This window comes from Struthio camelus, chromosome 3 (genome assembly GCF_040807025.1).
Source record: "Struthio camelus isolate bStrCam1 chromosome 3, bStrCam1.hap1, whole genome shotgun sequence".
Taxonomy (NCBI): domain Eukaryota; kingdom Metazoa; phylum Chordata; class Aves; order Struthioniformes; family Struthionidae; genus Struthio; species Struthio camelus.
Window position 1 is genome coordinate 61,081,469 of NC_090944.1, and position 15,189 is coordinate 61,096,657.

At 37.2% G+C, this 15,189-nt stretch overlaps 1 protein-coding gene across 4 annotated transcripts in view; it reads right to left on the reverse strand.

Annotated features, from left to right (window-relative positions):
* Positions 1 to 15,189, reverse strand: part of REV3L (REV3 like, DNA directed polymerase zeta catalytic subunit) — a 128,037-nt gene that overhangs the window by 65,947 nt on the left and 46,901 nt on the right. For all 4 annotated transcript variants that reach the window (XM_068938052.1, XM_068938055.1, XM_068938054.1 and 1 more), the window contains exons 2-5: positions 12,360 to 12,549; positions 8,779 to 8,853; positions 7,448 to 7,608; positions 3,417 to 3,513 (exon numbers count right to left, since the gene is read on the reverse strand). In XM_068938052.1, coding sequence (XP_068794153.1) covers positions 3,417 to 3,513; positions 7,448 to 7,608; positions 8,779 to 8,853; positions 12,360 to 12,549 — 523 coding nt within the window. The remainder of the gene's footprint in view (positions 1 to 3,416; positions 3,514 to 7,447; positions 7,609 to 8,778; positions 8,854 to 12,359; positions 12,550 to 15,189) is intronic.

Below are 15,189 nucleotides of genomic sequence, written 5' to 3' on the forward strand. Positions count from 1 at the left end.
CCAGCATCAGACTTGTATGATACAGCAAGTGGTTTTCTAGAGTGAAGAAATACCAAATCAGCGGCACTGGCTTGGTCAAACCAGAGATTTCTGTGTCACTTCCAGCAAGGAATTGGCAGATCTTTCTCTAAAATTGATTCTGGCTATACATAAAACCAGGATAACAGGTCTAAACAGATACCCTCATCACTAATAACACTATAATATACTGTAAATAATATAGTAATACAATTACCTAGTTAATATAACTATATAGCAGCCCTCCAATTTTTGTGTTCTCAAACAACATTTGACTGTGCTGTCCTCTTTTGCTTTTTCTTCAAAGACCAGTCAACAACCTAAGAAGTATACAGGGAAAAGGCTGGGAGAGGTTTGTGGGATATCCACTTCTGATACAAAGGAAGAGCAAAGACTTTGAAAGTTCAGTACTGACAGACAGAAAAAAATCCAAACGTTGCTGGGAGTACCAATCAAATGGTGAAATACAGTAAGTAAAAGTTTAGTACTGAACAGCTCACAACGCACTCAAACATCTTAACTTGAACTGGACAATAAAGTGAGGGGGCCGTGCCGGTATGGCTCACGAAACTTAAGTTTTATACAGAAAACAAACGTTCCGGACAAACCTTTGGAATACTTTGTTAAGAAAAGACAAAAATAAAGGCAGAAAGACAACTTTATATGTATCAGCAATGTTGTGGACTGCAAGAAAGAGTATGGCTCAAACAAAATCTGCTTGAGTTGCAAACGTTTTAGAGAACAACTGTAAGGGTTTCATTGGACAGACACCTAATCCACTGTCTGGGTCAATTTTTTCTCTCCGATCAAGGGAGACACAAAACCTAAGGGATGGACACAAGAACAAGTTATCGCAGAGGCGGGTAGTGTGTGTGAACCCCTTGTGGAGCAAGTAGTGGTCAATGTGCGCAACACTGCCAAAGCAACACCACAATTACAGGCTCATTGCACCAACCTAGACACAAATTTTTAGAATAAGTTTTAAAGGAAATAAAGTAGAAAGGTAATCTGAAAGTGGGATAAACTACAGTATGGGTTTGATACAGAATTTGTGTAGATTTAGAATAAAGTCAAGTCAGGAGAGGAAGAGTTTAGGTTTGTAGCTCCTACAGCATGTGAAAGACAGTCATGCTAGAACATCTTAAATAAAATAATTCATTTTCTAGGCAAAGGAGCATATGACACTACCAAATAGAAAATAGTTTAAGCTAGAGGAGACGTAAACTAGTCTATAAATTCTTAAAGCATGTAAAGAGCAGGTAAAGGTGAAATTCCCATAGGTGGTATAAGAAGAAAGGGACTACAGGGTTGATGGAAACTTCTTAGAACTGAATACAGACCAGCTTTTGGGACTGCATTTATTTCACATCTCATTAATATTGTTGGCAGGAAATGCAGGAGTGTACTAATGAAATGTGCTGATAAGGCAAAGCTGGTAACCATACTGGATACACAGCCAGATCACAGTATCATAAAATGAGAGCTGGATAACTGAGAATGAAATAACAGAAACAGGATGAAATTTTAAAACAGGATCCTCTATATGAACTTATAAGGATTTCAAAATGAAAGATTATCACTTAGGAAAAAAAGGAAGATGAGAAACATCTTGTATTAATTAATCCTGAAATGAATATGAGCCAAAGTGACAGAGTAAACGAGACTGCAAAGCATACCAGACAAAGCAGTTTTTGGCAAAAAGGGAACTGCCAATATCTCTGCATAAGGCACCAGAGAGAACTTGTTTGTTATACTGCGTACAATTCAGACTTCACATTTAAGGAAATTCCAACTGGCACAAGCAGAAAGGAGGTATACTTGGGAAACAGACAGTCTTGATAGTCACCCCATTACAACTAACATCACACCGCTGGAACGTGTGTGTGTGTGTGTGCAGGAGAGCAGGGGACGGCACGAGTGAGGTGCTGCCCCCCCGGCTGTATATGTAATAGCATGGAAGGTGGGGAGAGAAGGCTTGTGGATACAGCCATAAGCACGAGTGCCTGGAGAGAGGACACCTACTGCTCCTGCAGTGCTGTGCTCATCCCCCTCTAAGTCTGAAGGCCAGAAAGTGCCGCTTCCCTTTCTTTTTATCTGCTTTCTCCAGATCTGGGTAAATTAATACCAAATAATCCTGGTCTAACTTAGTTTAAAAGAAAAACAAAACAAAACACAACACACACACACACACTCACAGACAAAACAAGACAAAATACTAAGCAACTTGGTTCACCTAACCCCAGCCAAATAAAGGCTGAAATGGACTATAAATGAAGTATGTAGCAAATAAGGACAAGCAACAGCCCAAGAGAAAAATGGGTACGAACAGACCATGAATAAAACCAGAGGACAACCATCAGATGTGTATCGTTTCAAAACCTCCGTACAGCAGGAGTAGTAGAAGGAGAAAAAGCTAACTAGTTTTACGGTAAAACTGATTAGTTTATGAATGGTATTTTATGACATGGTTAGTCCAATGACCCTATCCATTTCAATCCTTCATTCACTGTTTAGTCGTAATAGAGCAGAAAAAAGAAAAACAGTAAGGAAAATACAGAGCCTACGCTCAAGCTTTCACACACTAGAAAAATCTGAAGCAAAGGCATTTGCTTTCTACTGAGAAGTGAATGGTCCCAGGACCTAATGCTAGCAGCATGGCATGCTGAGCCTTATAAGCAATTCGCAGAAGACTGGCAGGATCTACCAAAAAACTAAGATGACTACTAGATGTTTTTTACTACTATTTACAGGACCTGTCAAACACCTGAAAAGTAGCTTAGCAGATGAATTTGCTGTGGTAAATTATGTAGATCTAGATAGCACCAGTTATTTTCTGTATCCTTTTCACGTTTTTTTCTGACAAATACACAAATACATTCCTATTATAAATTACAAACTGGTCAGACCAGGAAACGTCTAGAAAAAAAGAAGACTATGGAAGAAGGACAAGCAAATTCTAAGTTGAGATTCTTATGTAACTGCTATTATTTAAAATAGGCAAACTGGAGTACTCTGACAGCACACTATTCATGTTAGTCAAGACCAATTTAAAAAGCTGTAAAATGCTATGTAAATATTCTCCTTAACTATCAACTTGTTTAACCTTCCATCAAAAGTCAGTAACTAGAAAGACATTTTTCAAAAAATTGAAAATTGAATTCCTAAGGTTATATCCCAGCTAGATTTTTACAACCACATACCAGAAACATGAAGTCTCAGATGACCAAAACTATATGAAGAAACAAGAAAATGACTGCCTATTAGTGCTTTTTTTTTTTAATTTTAAATATAAGGGTCCCACACCACACTTCAAACGAGGCACTGGAATCCTGTAGTATTTATAAGTTGTTGCTAATAAGAAAATATAGGATGCATTAAAAAAAAATAGGCATGCCGACCTTGGTATTTCATCTTCTTCCCACTGAATAAAGGACACACTGTTTGAATTTTCTGGTAAATGATTTTTATGACTTTCATTTACACCTGATGTATCACCTAGGAAGAAAAATAGTAAGAAAATGAATGAATTAGCTGTGCTTCAATATTTTTTGTACATGTATAACAACATAATTGCACCTACTATTTAGTACTAGAAGTCCAAATTGCTTCTAAAGAATAAATAATACTGCATGATCTAGGCTTCAAAAAGTAATACGTTACTATTTAGGTGATATACCTTTCTTAAATATAGACACACATAAGAAGAAAAATATATTCCTAGCACATTGACAGTGTTAGAATTAAATTTGCTGTGTCCAATCATGTCTTAACCCAAATTCCATCTTTTCCTTTTTGAGCAAGTTTCAAAGGAAAATACGCATAGTCTGACGTAAACTTACGGATTCCCAAGCATCTCAGATCAGATGCCAATGGAAATCATTAGCCAAATAAAACACTAAGTTCTACTGTTCCTCTTTCTTATCCCTGAACTGAGAGGAAACGCACAATATCTCTCGGATAACCGTGACAGTAGCAGTAAGTGGAACCTGCAATGAAGGCAGATGCTGTCTGACTTGCAAAGAAAGGACTCTAAGTTTTCTCAGGGGCCTCACTTTAAGGAATTGTGCTCCCTGTGGTTTCCTCCTGAATCTTAACTCTTCAGATGAAGGGAAAACAAAATACACAGTATGTGGCACAACGAAAAAGAAAAACCTAACAAGGGAGGGGAAGAAGGCAGAGGACTTGGAAAATTACTCAGTTTCCTACTTTCATATGAAAGACCACCATGAACTTTGAATTTTCTCCATCATTACTGGAACGTACCAATAACTTCTTTTATTAGATTTACCTTTCAGCAAAATAAAAAGTTTTTTTTATTTGTTAAAGTCATACTAATTACTGGATTCAATTGTCAGAGACTGTTCATAAATATTTATAGAGAACATATAGTTTTATTCCATACTTTTAAAAGCAAGTGTCTCAATGGAGTCTTGAACACATGCAGAGCCAATTGCCCACCACCTAGAATAACAGGGACTAGGATATCTCACCTAACAGAAATAATACAGGTACTACAGAAGTCACTGGGAAATACGATGCCAAATGCCTGAGAAGCACTTAGAAACGACCAAAATTCAGCAGGCTTATTAAAATTGTCCCAGCTCACCCCTGCTAGATCCAGACTAGTTCCTGCAAATGCTGCCCCTACATCAGATTCCCAAGTGTGCTGATACAGCCCACTCAGCTACTAAATTATCATTGGAAACGTAGCACTGAAGTGTGGTGTAAAGACATCCCCATCTTTACGCAGGAGCTAGCTCAAATTCAGTCAGACCTGTGCTAAGATGCACTGCAATTCCTAAGCAGGTGATTCCAGAAAGAAGATACATATCGTCTAATGTGGCTTTGCAAGAATCCAGCCCAAACCTTGCACATAGTAGCTTAATGTCCCTGATGTTCGGAAGTCACTACTTCCAGAGCAGGGCAGAGCAGGTCCAGGAGAAAATACAGCCATATTTTCACTGTGGGGCACCTCAGCTAATTCACCACATTAAAATGCAAACTAACTCTACAAAGAGACATCTCTTGTTATTTTTCCATCTGCAGCTTGGCTATTCTAAGAGTTGACTAACCCAGGACTGAATATTTGTATGTTTTAAAGGACAACACATCATCTTAGCTAGGCAAGATTATAGGCCAACAGACAAATTGTGAAAATCTGTGAATATATATACTACTACTAAAAAAAAAAGAAAAAAGAAGAAGAAGAAAAAAAAAGAGCATTTTAAACACCAGAGCAGATTTAGGGCATTATGCCCCCTTTTTTCTTTCCTGCGAAATCTACTTTCAAACACCTTCAGAAAGCGAGGCTCAGACTCCCGGATCAGTTTTTTTCTTTAATAACAAAGTTACTCATAGGGATTTACAGATGCTCAATACTCCTTTCTTCTCTTGCCATGAAGATCTTGCAAGACAGCATCAATGACACGCCAAGATCTTTTAGAGTCAGGTTATAGGAGATTAAACCACTGAAAATAAAAGTTTTGTAATGGTTTTAGTGGCATGTGGTATACGAATGCAGCTACAGCCTTCCTTCTCACTGTCCATAAAGAGAAGGACTTGGAAAGAAAAGAGGAAGTCCTGCTTCTTCTGGATATTCACTGGCAAAGGCAGAGTATTCCTGTTACTATAAATTTGCCTGCTTAGCTCTCTCAATCTTCAAAATAGCCTGCTCATTTGAGTGAGAAAAATACCACTGGAAACAGGCTGCTGAGGTTTGATTACTACACATTTAGTAACAGATCTACTATTGAATTTTCTATTCCTTCCTAGATTGATTTTTGCATCATCATCTGCAAGGCAGGAAAAGTAGTTGTGGCACCTATGCAGACAACAGTTTGTACTGATATCCAAAATGCAATGTTCAGCCTGGCTGGTGAGGCACGAACAACAGTCAGCTAAATGAATGCAGGCCCCCAAGATACAGAAACTAGGGAAGAGGCTGGCGTGTCAGTCATATGCAGAAGCTGCACTTTCGGCACCACTCCACCACGTCTTGAGCTGAGAGTGGATGGCTCTTCTACGTTCAGGGCTGTTGTGAAAGGACTGCGCTCTTGACAGAATTGCCTCTATTGTGTTGTGCTGGGGACAAACTGTCCTTTGCACAACTGCTGCACCAGGAATGGCAGATAGTAATCCTGTGCCTGGGGACTGCAACAGGCTGATGCAGGCTACTTACACAGCTGCAATGTGGAGCCTTCACACCAAATGGCATTAATCTTGCTAGGAGCACTGCTCCTATTACGTGACCAAGCCAAGATGAGGTAGTTTGCCAATTTCTTGCTTTTATCCTACTGGATTTCCCCCATAAGAACAGTTAAAGACCAGTGGTCTCAGCCCATGCTCCTCTTCCATCCCCTTCTTCCCACCCAAGATCTACATCGTTGATATAAATGGCTTACGTCTTGCTTTCCTCTCCCCTTCAAATGATTTTAAAGAAAGATGGAAAAACAGTGGGAACAGCTAATCCTTACAATCAGATTGTACTTGTCTAGCAGGCCACTTTGGGATGTTTGGAAAGCTACAGGTACCTCACTGTTCTTCCTCAAGACTGAGCCTCTCTCTTCCTACAGTTCTGACAGCAGCAAGAAGCGTGGCTTATTGCCAAGTATGGAGAGCTTCCAAATGTCTTCTGAACGTTTTTCTAGAGATTAGAATCAGATATGAAACCCCATGCCCTAACCTACTCCTGTCTAAATATACGCACGTAAAAAATATGGGGAAAAAGTTAAAGTCATTGTGATTTTTATTTGCTGTTTTTTCAGAAGGATGTTTTACCAGTTCTTTTAAACTCTTGCTTTGTTTATCTATCAGAACAATTATGACTTAACTAAACAGTACTTACTTTTCTTTTACATTGAAAATGCCAAACCCACTTTTCAAAATGGAAATTAAAAATATCTTCTTTGCTCAGACATTTATATTTCAAATTTCAGCTTGGAGCAAATAGCAGTAGTACAAATGGAAACATTTTAATTAAAATGTTATTTGTCAGAGGACCATAACATAATCTAGCCATAATTTTGTCAAGGCATTACTGCAGCAAAAAATGAATTATAATTGATTCAGGGTTCAAAAATAAATGTCAAAAATTGTAAAATAACATTACCCGTATATTAGCTTTCATGTAAATTATTCAGCTAAATATCAACTATTTTAAAAAGACAAAATTCCTCCAATTTCTAAAAGAGGTGCATACATCTTGTGAAAATGGTCAAACCCACGCTACTGACAGAACATGCCTTGTTTGATATGTAGCATCTCATTTCAGGAAGTAGGTTATTCCTCAATCCCAATACACAGGCACCAAGAGGAACATTGATGGAAAGCTACACATGGACTTTGACATAGAAGGCAAACTACAAGGAGACAACATGATACTCATTCAGCAACAAAACAATCATTTGGTCTTAAGAAATAAACACCTTACTTTTTCTCCTTGCCTTTCTGAATTTGACAGCAGCCAGGTTTATTAAATTCATTCCATATAAGTTGTAGTCTATAAAGAGCTGAAGGAGGTAGGGAATATGGGCTTCATGAGGCTGATAAGATTTGTTCATTATGGCTCCACCTTGCAGAAGCTCACATACTCTAAAATTAAAGACAAATTAGAACATAAGACAAAAATGTTTCCAGTACAATAACATTTAGAAGTTTCATGTTTGATTTTATTGAAATGTAATATATGTGTAGATGTCTTAAATTGTGCCTTAGTTGTACTTTTATCTTGTTAAGAACTTTGTCTCCACAATAGCAGATCCACAAAAAAGAGCTCTGCTAATAATAATTCAATATAGTAAGTGGTGTTAATTACAAAAGAGTGCAAATCCTCCAGCTTAAAAAAAAAATCTCTGAAGAAAAATCGTACTATGTAGTATTACTACAACTCATTCAAAGTCATTACGGTCCATCAAAATCTTTCTACAGAACTCTACGGTAGCTGTATGCCAGCAGACCAGTAATAATTTTGCAAGTCACTCCAGTTCTCTTTGATATGTATGTAAAGAAGTCATACACAGTTCTAAAGGTACATCCTGTATATACAGAAGCAGTATTTTAACAGCTTCCAGGAAGCATGACAAATCTAATCTTTTAAATGTCTATTCATTAAAAAATAACTGCAGGTATTTGGATAATTATAAATTGGTGTGATAAATTTATTTCAAAGTAGCACAACATCTAAAACTCAAAACTGCGCTGAGTGTGTCTAAATACAACAGTGTTGTTCAAAAGTAAGTTGCACAGAAAAACTGAAGGAAGAAACTATATGAAATGCCATTCCTTATTTGGATAGAAGTAATTCAAACATGAGAAGCTCCAAAGTGAAGTTTGACACAACTGTCACTCAGTTGTACATGCATATATCCTACATTAAGACTAAAATTTAACACCATGCAGAATATTACTAGCCTAGAACAAAAACCAGACAATCCTACCCCTTATGACCATGTATTAGGTGTCTCCCCCCCCTCCCCCCCCAACCATTAGGGTAGGTAATAATACACACTCAAGGGGTTTCAATTTATCTTGGACAAATAATTCCTCCTTATTTATTTCTGAATTTATTGCAATTAATCTGTCAGTAAAGTTGAAACTAATAGCGCTTCCACTGAAAATAACAGCGGAAGCACTGAAATTATTGTCCAGCAGAGAAATGTTAAGATGTACATGAATCGTCCTTCAAAACTGACTTTTTTTTGTTCCAGATGCAAGGAAATCAGCCAGACTCCTGATCCAGAGTGAGCATCACCATGTCCTTACCTTTTTACCATTGCAGGATTGTAAAGATAAATCTTCATAAACTGCCTCTCCTTTTCATGGTAACCATAAAAAGGCCTGGAGAAGAAGTAAAAGCAAGAAGCTAGCCAGTTACACAGTGGAGTTTATTCAGCTACAGTTTACCATAGAAATTATTAAAATCCAGGTAGGGATTTTAATGCAGGGTAGAATCCTGCACATCCAGCAGAATGAAAATTCCCACACGTTAGGCCAAAACACGTATCATCCAAATGTATTTCTTAAAAATACACTTTCATTCCATTTCAAAACTTTAGTGTCCCTGGTGCAAATGCCAATTCTTTAGAGACATATTCTGTGGAATCTTAACCCATCATCTTTATAAATTATTAACACATTGGACATTTCTAAACAGATAGTTCCTATAAGATACTGACTCAGTGGGGTCACAGTTGGTACACTTACACAATGTGAATCTGGGGAGAAATGGAAAGCAGCAATGGAAAAAAGAATGCAGAAGACTGGGAGGGTACTAAGGACTAGAGTGCACACTATGCAGGAGATTTTAGTCTAAAACTTTCGCTAGCAAGGTGCAACAGCAATCTTATACAGTGGATCACAAGCTCGCCAGAGATGGATGACTATGAAATGAGACATAGTTACGATTGTTTAGAAGCTGCCACTCATTTTCTGCATGACCAATTTGAATTTTTTTTTTCCAATTTATCTGAAGAAATGCCATGCTGTCCAATCTAAGGGGAGCACTACATTACTACATAATACTAAATATACTATGTAATATACTAACACAGTATATATTACTATGTAATATACTAATATATTATATATTAGTAAATACACAATACTAAATATGAAAAGAATAAGACCTGCTCATGTCAAACTATGAAAAAAAAAAAACCCACCCCCTGAAGGCATAACATTCTGTTTTTCTTATTTTCCCCACATGTGAATACATTGATGACATACCATGATAAAAGTACTTTGAGTAAATCTATTAATATCACACTGCTTCAAAAAAACAGCATTTAGCTCTTCCAGTGAGTGCTATTAAGAAAGTCCTTGAGGAAGTTAATTCTGCTGATCAGGTGTAAAATGGTAAGTATCAGTTCTGTAATATAAATAACTGAACAACGAGAACAGCTTAAGACAGAATAGCTACCCCTTTTCAATGATTACTAGTTGTCTTGTGAACCAAATAAGGCATGGATCCTGAAGAAAATACGATTTGAGAACGCAATTAAATAATACAAATCATAATGAAATGTCAGGACTAAACTGAAGTTGCACAGGCAACATTAATTCTGGTTTTACTTGGCTGAATTACTGACTTTTCAACTTTAATATTATTATTCTAACATACTTATAATACAGCATGTTAAGGAAACGGGCTATAATTCAATATACTGGATGAATGCAAGAAGACTACAGTTTGCAGTAGCCATGACTGATGTCAGCAAAAGTTGAGGAAGGCACACTTTTAAATGTTACCTCTACAAAATAAAATCAAATCTCTTCGTAAAAAAAAAAAACTATTAAAAAACGCTACTGTGAAGCTTAACTGCTAAATCTAAGAATGAACTTCAGTAATAAGAGAGACTTCAATCCTAAATTAAATGCAAATCCCAACAGAACTGCACAGCTACTGCATTAACACTGCTCTCCTTAATACGTGTATAAATGCACACAGGTGACGCTTCTAAAAGCCAGACTGAACTGTTTCAGAAATTGTTCATGACACTAAAATTAAGCTATGTTGAAACAACAAACTTAACAAAGCTGTTAAAACGAAAAGGAGGAGAACAGATCTGCTTGTATGGTGAAGCAATCATTTTGTTTCTTTACTATAAACTTAATGACAGTATACATTGAGTTATAATGACTCAATATGCTGCAGGTAGGTAAACTAAAAGCTACTTAAAAATGTCATCATTGCACGGCAAATTATCCATATTCATGTTGACATGGCAGCAAGGGGAGTAAGATTTACAACACTTTCAAGGTTAAATATGAATGTCTACTTCAACATCGCAATACAAAAGGATAGCATATTTTATCTTTGTATTCCTTCACCTCCACTGTGTTTGGAAGTTAATGCAAGAGAAGTCCTATTCCATCTAGCAAACACATTTATTACGTAACAATTTTCCTATTAATTTAGAAGAGCAAGGATAGGATAATCTCCAAGATTTAAAGAAGAAAACCACACAGACATATAACATCTATGACCAGAATTTGACTTGAAGCCAAAGAAAGCGAAGTGGAGATTTCTGTCACTACGTAATCCTGTCTATCCAGCCAGGAAAAGGATGAAGATGTAGTACGATTTCTGTTAGGTGCTCTTCATTAGCCTTTTACGCAAACAAACAAAATATATGAAACCCTCCTTTCTAGGCTTCTTTGAGGTGGTGCGCACCTGACTTTCAGTAACCAATGTTTCGAAGCTCTCCAGGTAAGAGAGATGAAACAGAGGCAGGTTCTCCTACTCTATGTCTGTTTTCTCACCGAGTGCCTTCAGCAGTTTACTCTGCCCAGCTTTCATTGTTGGATTACTCCTCCACAACTCTGCTCTTCAGCTGCAGTTGAATGAGACGAATACCAATACCACTACTTGTATCGTTCTCACAGAAATAACAAAAATAAGAAATACTGTGGGTCAACTTTCCTGCTATTACAAAAATGGAAAGTTCAGATTAAAAAAAATAAAAATAAAGAATATTGCAGCTACTTTGTTGGCAGTATCTAGAAGACAGCACTACAACTGACTGCAAGAGAAAGGATATGCTTTATCTTTCTAAAATTAAAAGTTAGAAAGGACATATTTTTCAAAAATACATACCAAAAAAACCTAAAAGGCTTTGTTGCACACTGTTGAAAGTTAGTATTTTCATTGTTTTGAGGTTGAAAAATTCAATGCATGTATAGACTAACTGTGTTCCTCCAGGACAGTTTCCTATTATTCGTCATGATTTGATATATTTTTTCAGTCCTTGGTTACGCAAGTCAAATATGGATTGAGAGAATCCTTAAAATGCTAACATCCAGTAAAAATATAAGTTCTAGGAGCAGCAAAAAGCTACAGATAGAAACACAGCAGCCAGCTTGACAGATAAATAAAGGAATGTTTAAAAGCCTCTGCTTCATGGCCTGTGCTGCTGGGAGAATCAGATGGATAAACATGACCTGACCCACTCTGTGATGTACTTCCTAAAGGGTCCATCCTAGACAGTAAAGCGGAGGGGAAAGGGAGGAGAGGGGGGGGAAAGGAGACCTAGAGGTTGACTCCTGCATTACACAGGGAACCTAGAATAAATCAGACAGGTAGAAAATGCTGGCTGGTGAGCACTACCTTAACAGAAGAGCTAACAGATTGGGGGGAAACCGTTAATTATGTTAAACCATAGTGAACGAGAAAAGGTATTTAGAAGCTGCATAAGCCTGTATGAATTTGAGGGCGGTGTGGGGGAGGTGAGGAGGAAGAAGCTCCACAACCACCCAAATCCTTACCAGGTACTTCTGAATAGAGCAATCACAAAAGCATTTCAAAACACATAACCAAAAAATTTAACATGTTATACTTTACTCACATTCCAGATACTAACGACACTTTGAAAACATGTTGGACAGTAGAAGACGGATTGCCTAAAGCCACGTTAAGTGCTCTGTCAATGCTGAACGCCACTTGACGAAGATAGTGTTCTGGATGCTGTCCAAAACCATCATACGGTACGTAGAGGTAAGGAAAGACACCATGTAAGTGGAGACAAGTCTTCTGACCTAAAAACAAAAAGTAAACATTTTTTTAAAAGATGTAGTCACTAAAAAATTAAAGTTCCTGGAGGGGAAAAAAACCAAACAAACCTTCAAACAATGCAAACAAAAAACTCAGTTTGATCAGGCAGAGGAAGACTCATTTAAAGATGCAGGTGTTGACATGCCAGATGTCCACACACGACTGTAACCATATGCTTCTTTCATAGTCACTATAATCAACGGGACAATTCTCTTAGACGTCTGAAACAGGCTAGATGGATCACGTGCTACAAGAACTCAACTCTTCATTAACAGTAAAGGTGGCCAGGGGTGACTGATTTAGTTGTAGGTATCTGCAGTTAGGTGAGATGAATCCCACTCCTAATCGCTTAAGATAAAGGACAACAAAGCACTGTTAAATCTATGGATATGCAATTTCTGCCTGCTAAACAATGGGCACCTTCTCACAATTAAGAAAGAAAAAGTCAACACAGTTTTTTTTCTTTCACAGTATTAACTGAGTCTGTAACAGCAGAGCAAATGTTACTTCCCATCTTTTTTACCGAGTAAAAATTTTTTATAAAGTTAAATGACACCTAAACTATGGAAGCTCAGGAATACCATGACATAATTTTAGCACTTTAATTAGCATACAAGGAAAGAAAGCTAGAAAACCAGTTCCAGTCTTACAAAGGGGGAAAAAAAAAAAAGCCAATTAGAATAAGTGAAAAAAATATGCTCGATACGCTTAATAATACCAATGCAGCTATCTGAAAAAACCCAAACTTGAGTCAAGGTGCTACTAATAACAATCAGGAATATTTCATGAACATTTTCTACATAACAATCTGTAAAACCTCCATTCCACACCTTTGTTCTCTGAAAATCTATGTTTTCAATAATCCTTATCAAGTCCAAAGTAACTAATACACAGACTCAATCAGTGAAGTTGTTTTATAAAGATCTAAACAATGAGAAATGTTAAAGCTTGTAAAAAAAAAAAAAAAAAGTGATAAATACCTGACCTTGGGGAAAAAAAATCCTGAAAAGCTTACTTTATTTTGCTATTTAGACACCTTTATCCACCTCCAATTTCAAAGATTAAAAGAGTTTTATGGGTCTGAGTTTCCCTGAGGAATTTAGAAAAAATTCCTAACATTTACAGTTGTGTAGCTGTCACATAAGGTTCTGCACAAATCTAACGCTTGTCCCCTGCTTGTGGACAAAATGAACTAAATGTGGGTATAGCAAAAAGCTTTTCTATTTATCCCTGTATTTTCCATTAAGACTCAATTTTCATATAATATAGTTTGACTTCCTCCAGCATGGAGGCAACAGAAACACTTCCCTGTGACACACTTCTCAAATTTAACACAGTATTGATGGCCCTGTTTATTTTTCAGTCTTCAAATCCCCGAAAGAAGCGGAGCCAAAAAAATCAGAGGAAATTATTCAGTTCAGTTCTGATTAGCACTGAAGATGTTCAAGTTCAGCATAATTTCAAAGGCAACAGGCCAGAGTAAGTTTTGGTTCAAGAACAGTGAAAATGGTTTTCCACTAGTTTGATTCCTCATGCATAGCTTAACAGTGAATTACATACAGCTACAAATTCAGTTATCGTTTCTGGTTTTCTTTTATTTCATCTTTACAATGTACTCTCTTCGCTCTGTTCATGAGCTTTTTCCTCATTTTTCTGTTGTCTGAAATTATTTCAGTTATGACCGTGTTTATCTAAGACAACGCATTCAAGAGCTGTAACAGAAGACTCTCTCTCTTTCTCTCTCTGTGTAGTTTGCTTCTGCTGACTCGTATGCCTTCTTCCAAAAAGAATCACGTAAAAAAACTACCAGGTTACTTTTATTGTTCTGAAGACGACCGCAGCATGGCGAGTCTACACAGGCTTTCTTTGGTTTTCATAATGAGCAAAAGAACAGTAGCTTGCATCCTCCGCTCTGGCAGTACGCACCTTTAGGGTACGGTCCCACAAAAAACTTCTGCAGGACGACATACCGCGTTACTGCTAGGACAACGCTGTTGCTTCTGCCAGCAGCTTGTTCCAACTCACCTCCGAGTAAGGAATTTCTGATTTCAGTAAGATCACGGGCACATCTCTCTTAGCAGTTTCAGGTCTTCTACAAGTAAAAGTCATCTATTGTAACTATGGCCCGCTAAACCATTATAGTTTAGATACTGCACAGCAAAAGAATTCCAGTAATTCTATCAGTTGACTGGTCTCCTTCAACAAAAGGACTATTTTACTGCTTGTCTATGTTATTTCATCCTTTTGATACTGCACAGAAATCATAATAGATGACACATAAAGAAGCTGTACTGGCCTGTAAACCCACAGCATTACGCAATAAAGAGACCGGTTTACATAAAAAGCATGCAGCGAGGTTAAAAAAAAAGAAACAGCAAAAGAAGACTTTTTACTCTCTCTGAAAAAAAATCTTTTTTTCCCTCTCTCTCTCTCTTTTTTTAAAGCTGCACAGCATGAAAAACATAATGATGGACATTCCCTGTGACTTTGTCTAAACCTTAGATTTTTATCATCTTTTCTATAGATAAGAGGCAAGCCCCAGTCTCTATGCCAATGCAGTTTCTCCTTTCCTGCCAGAGGCCAACAAAGATCGAGATCAGCTGCTGGCATGGGCACATCCATTA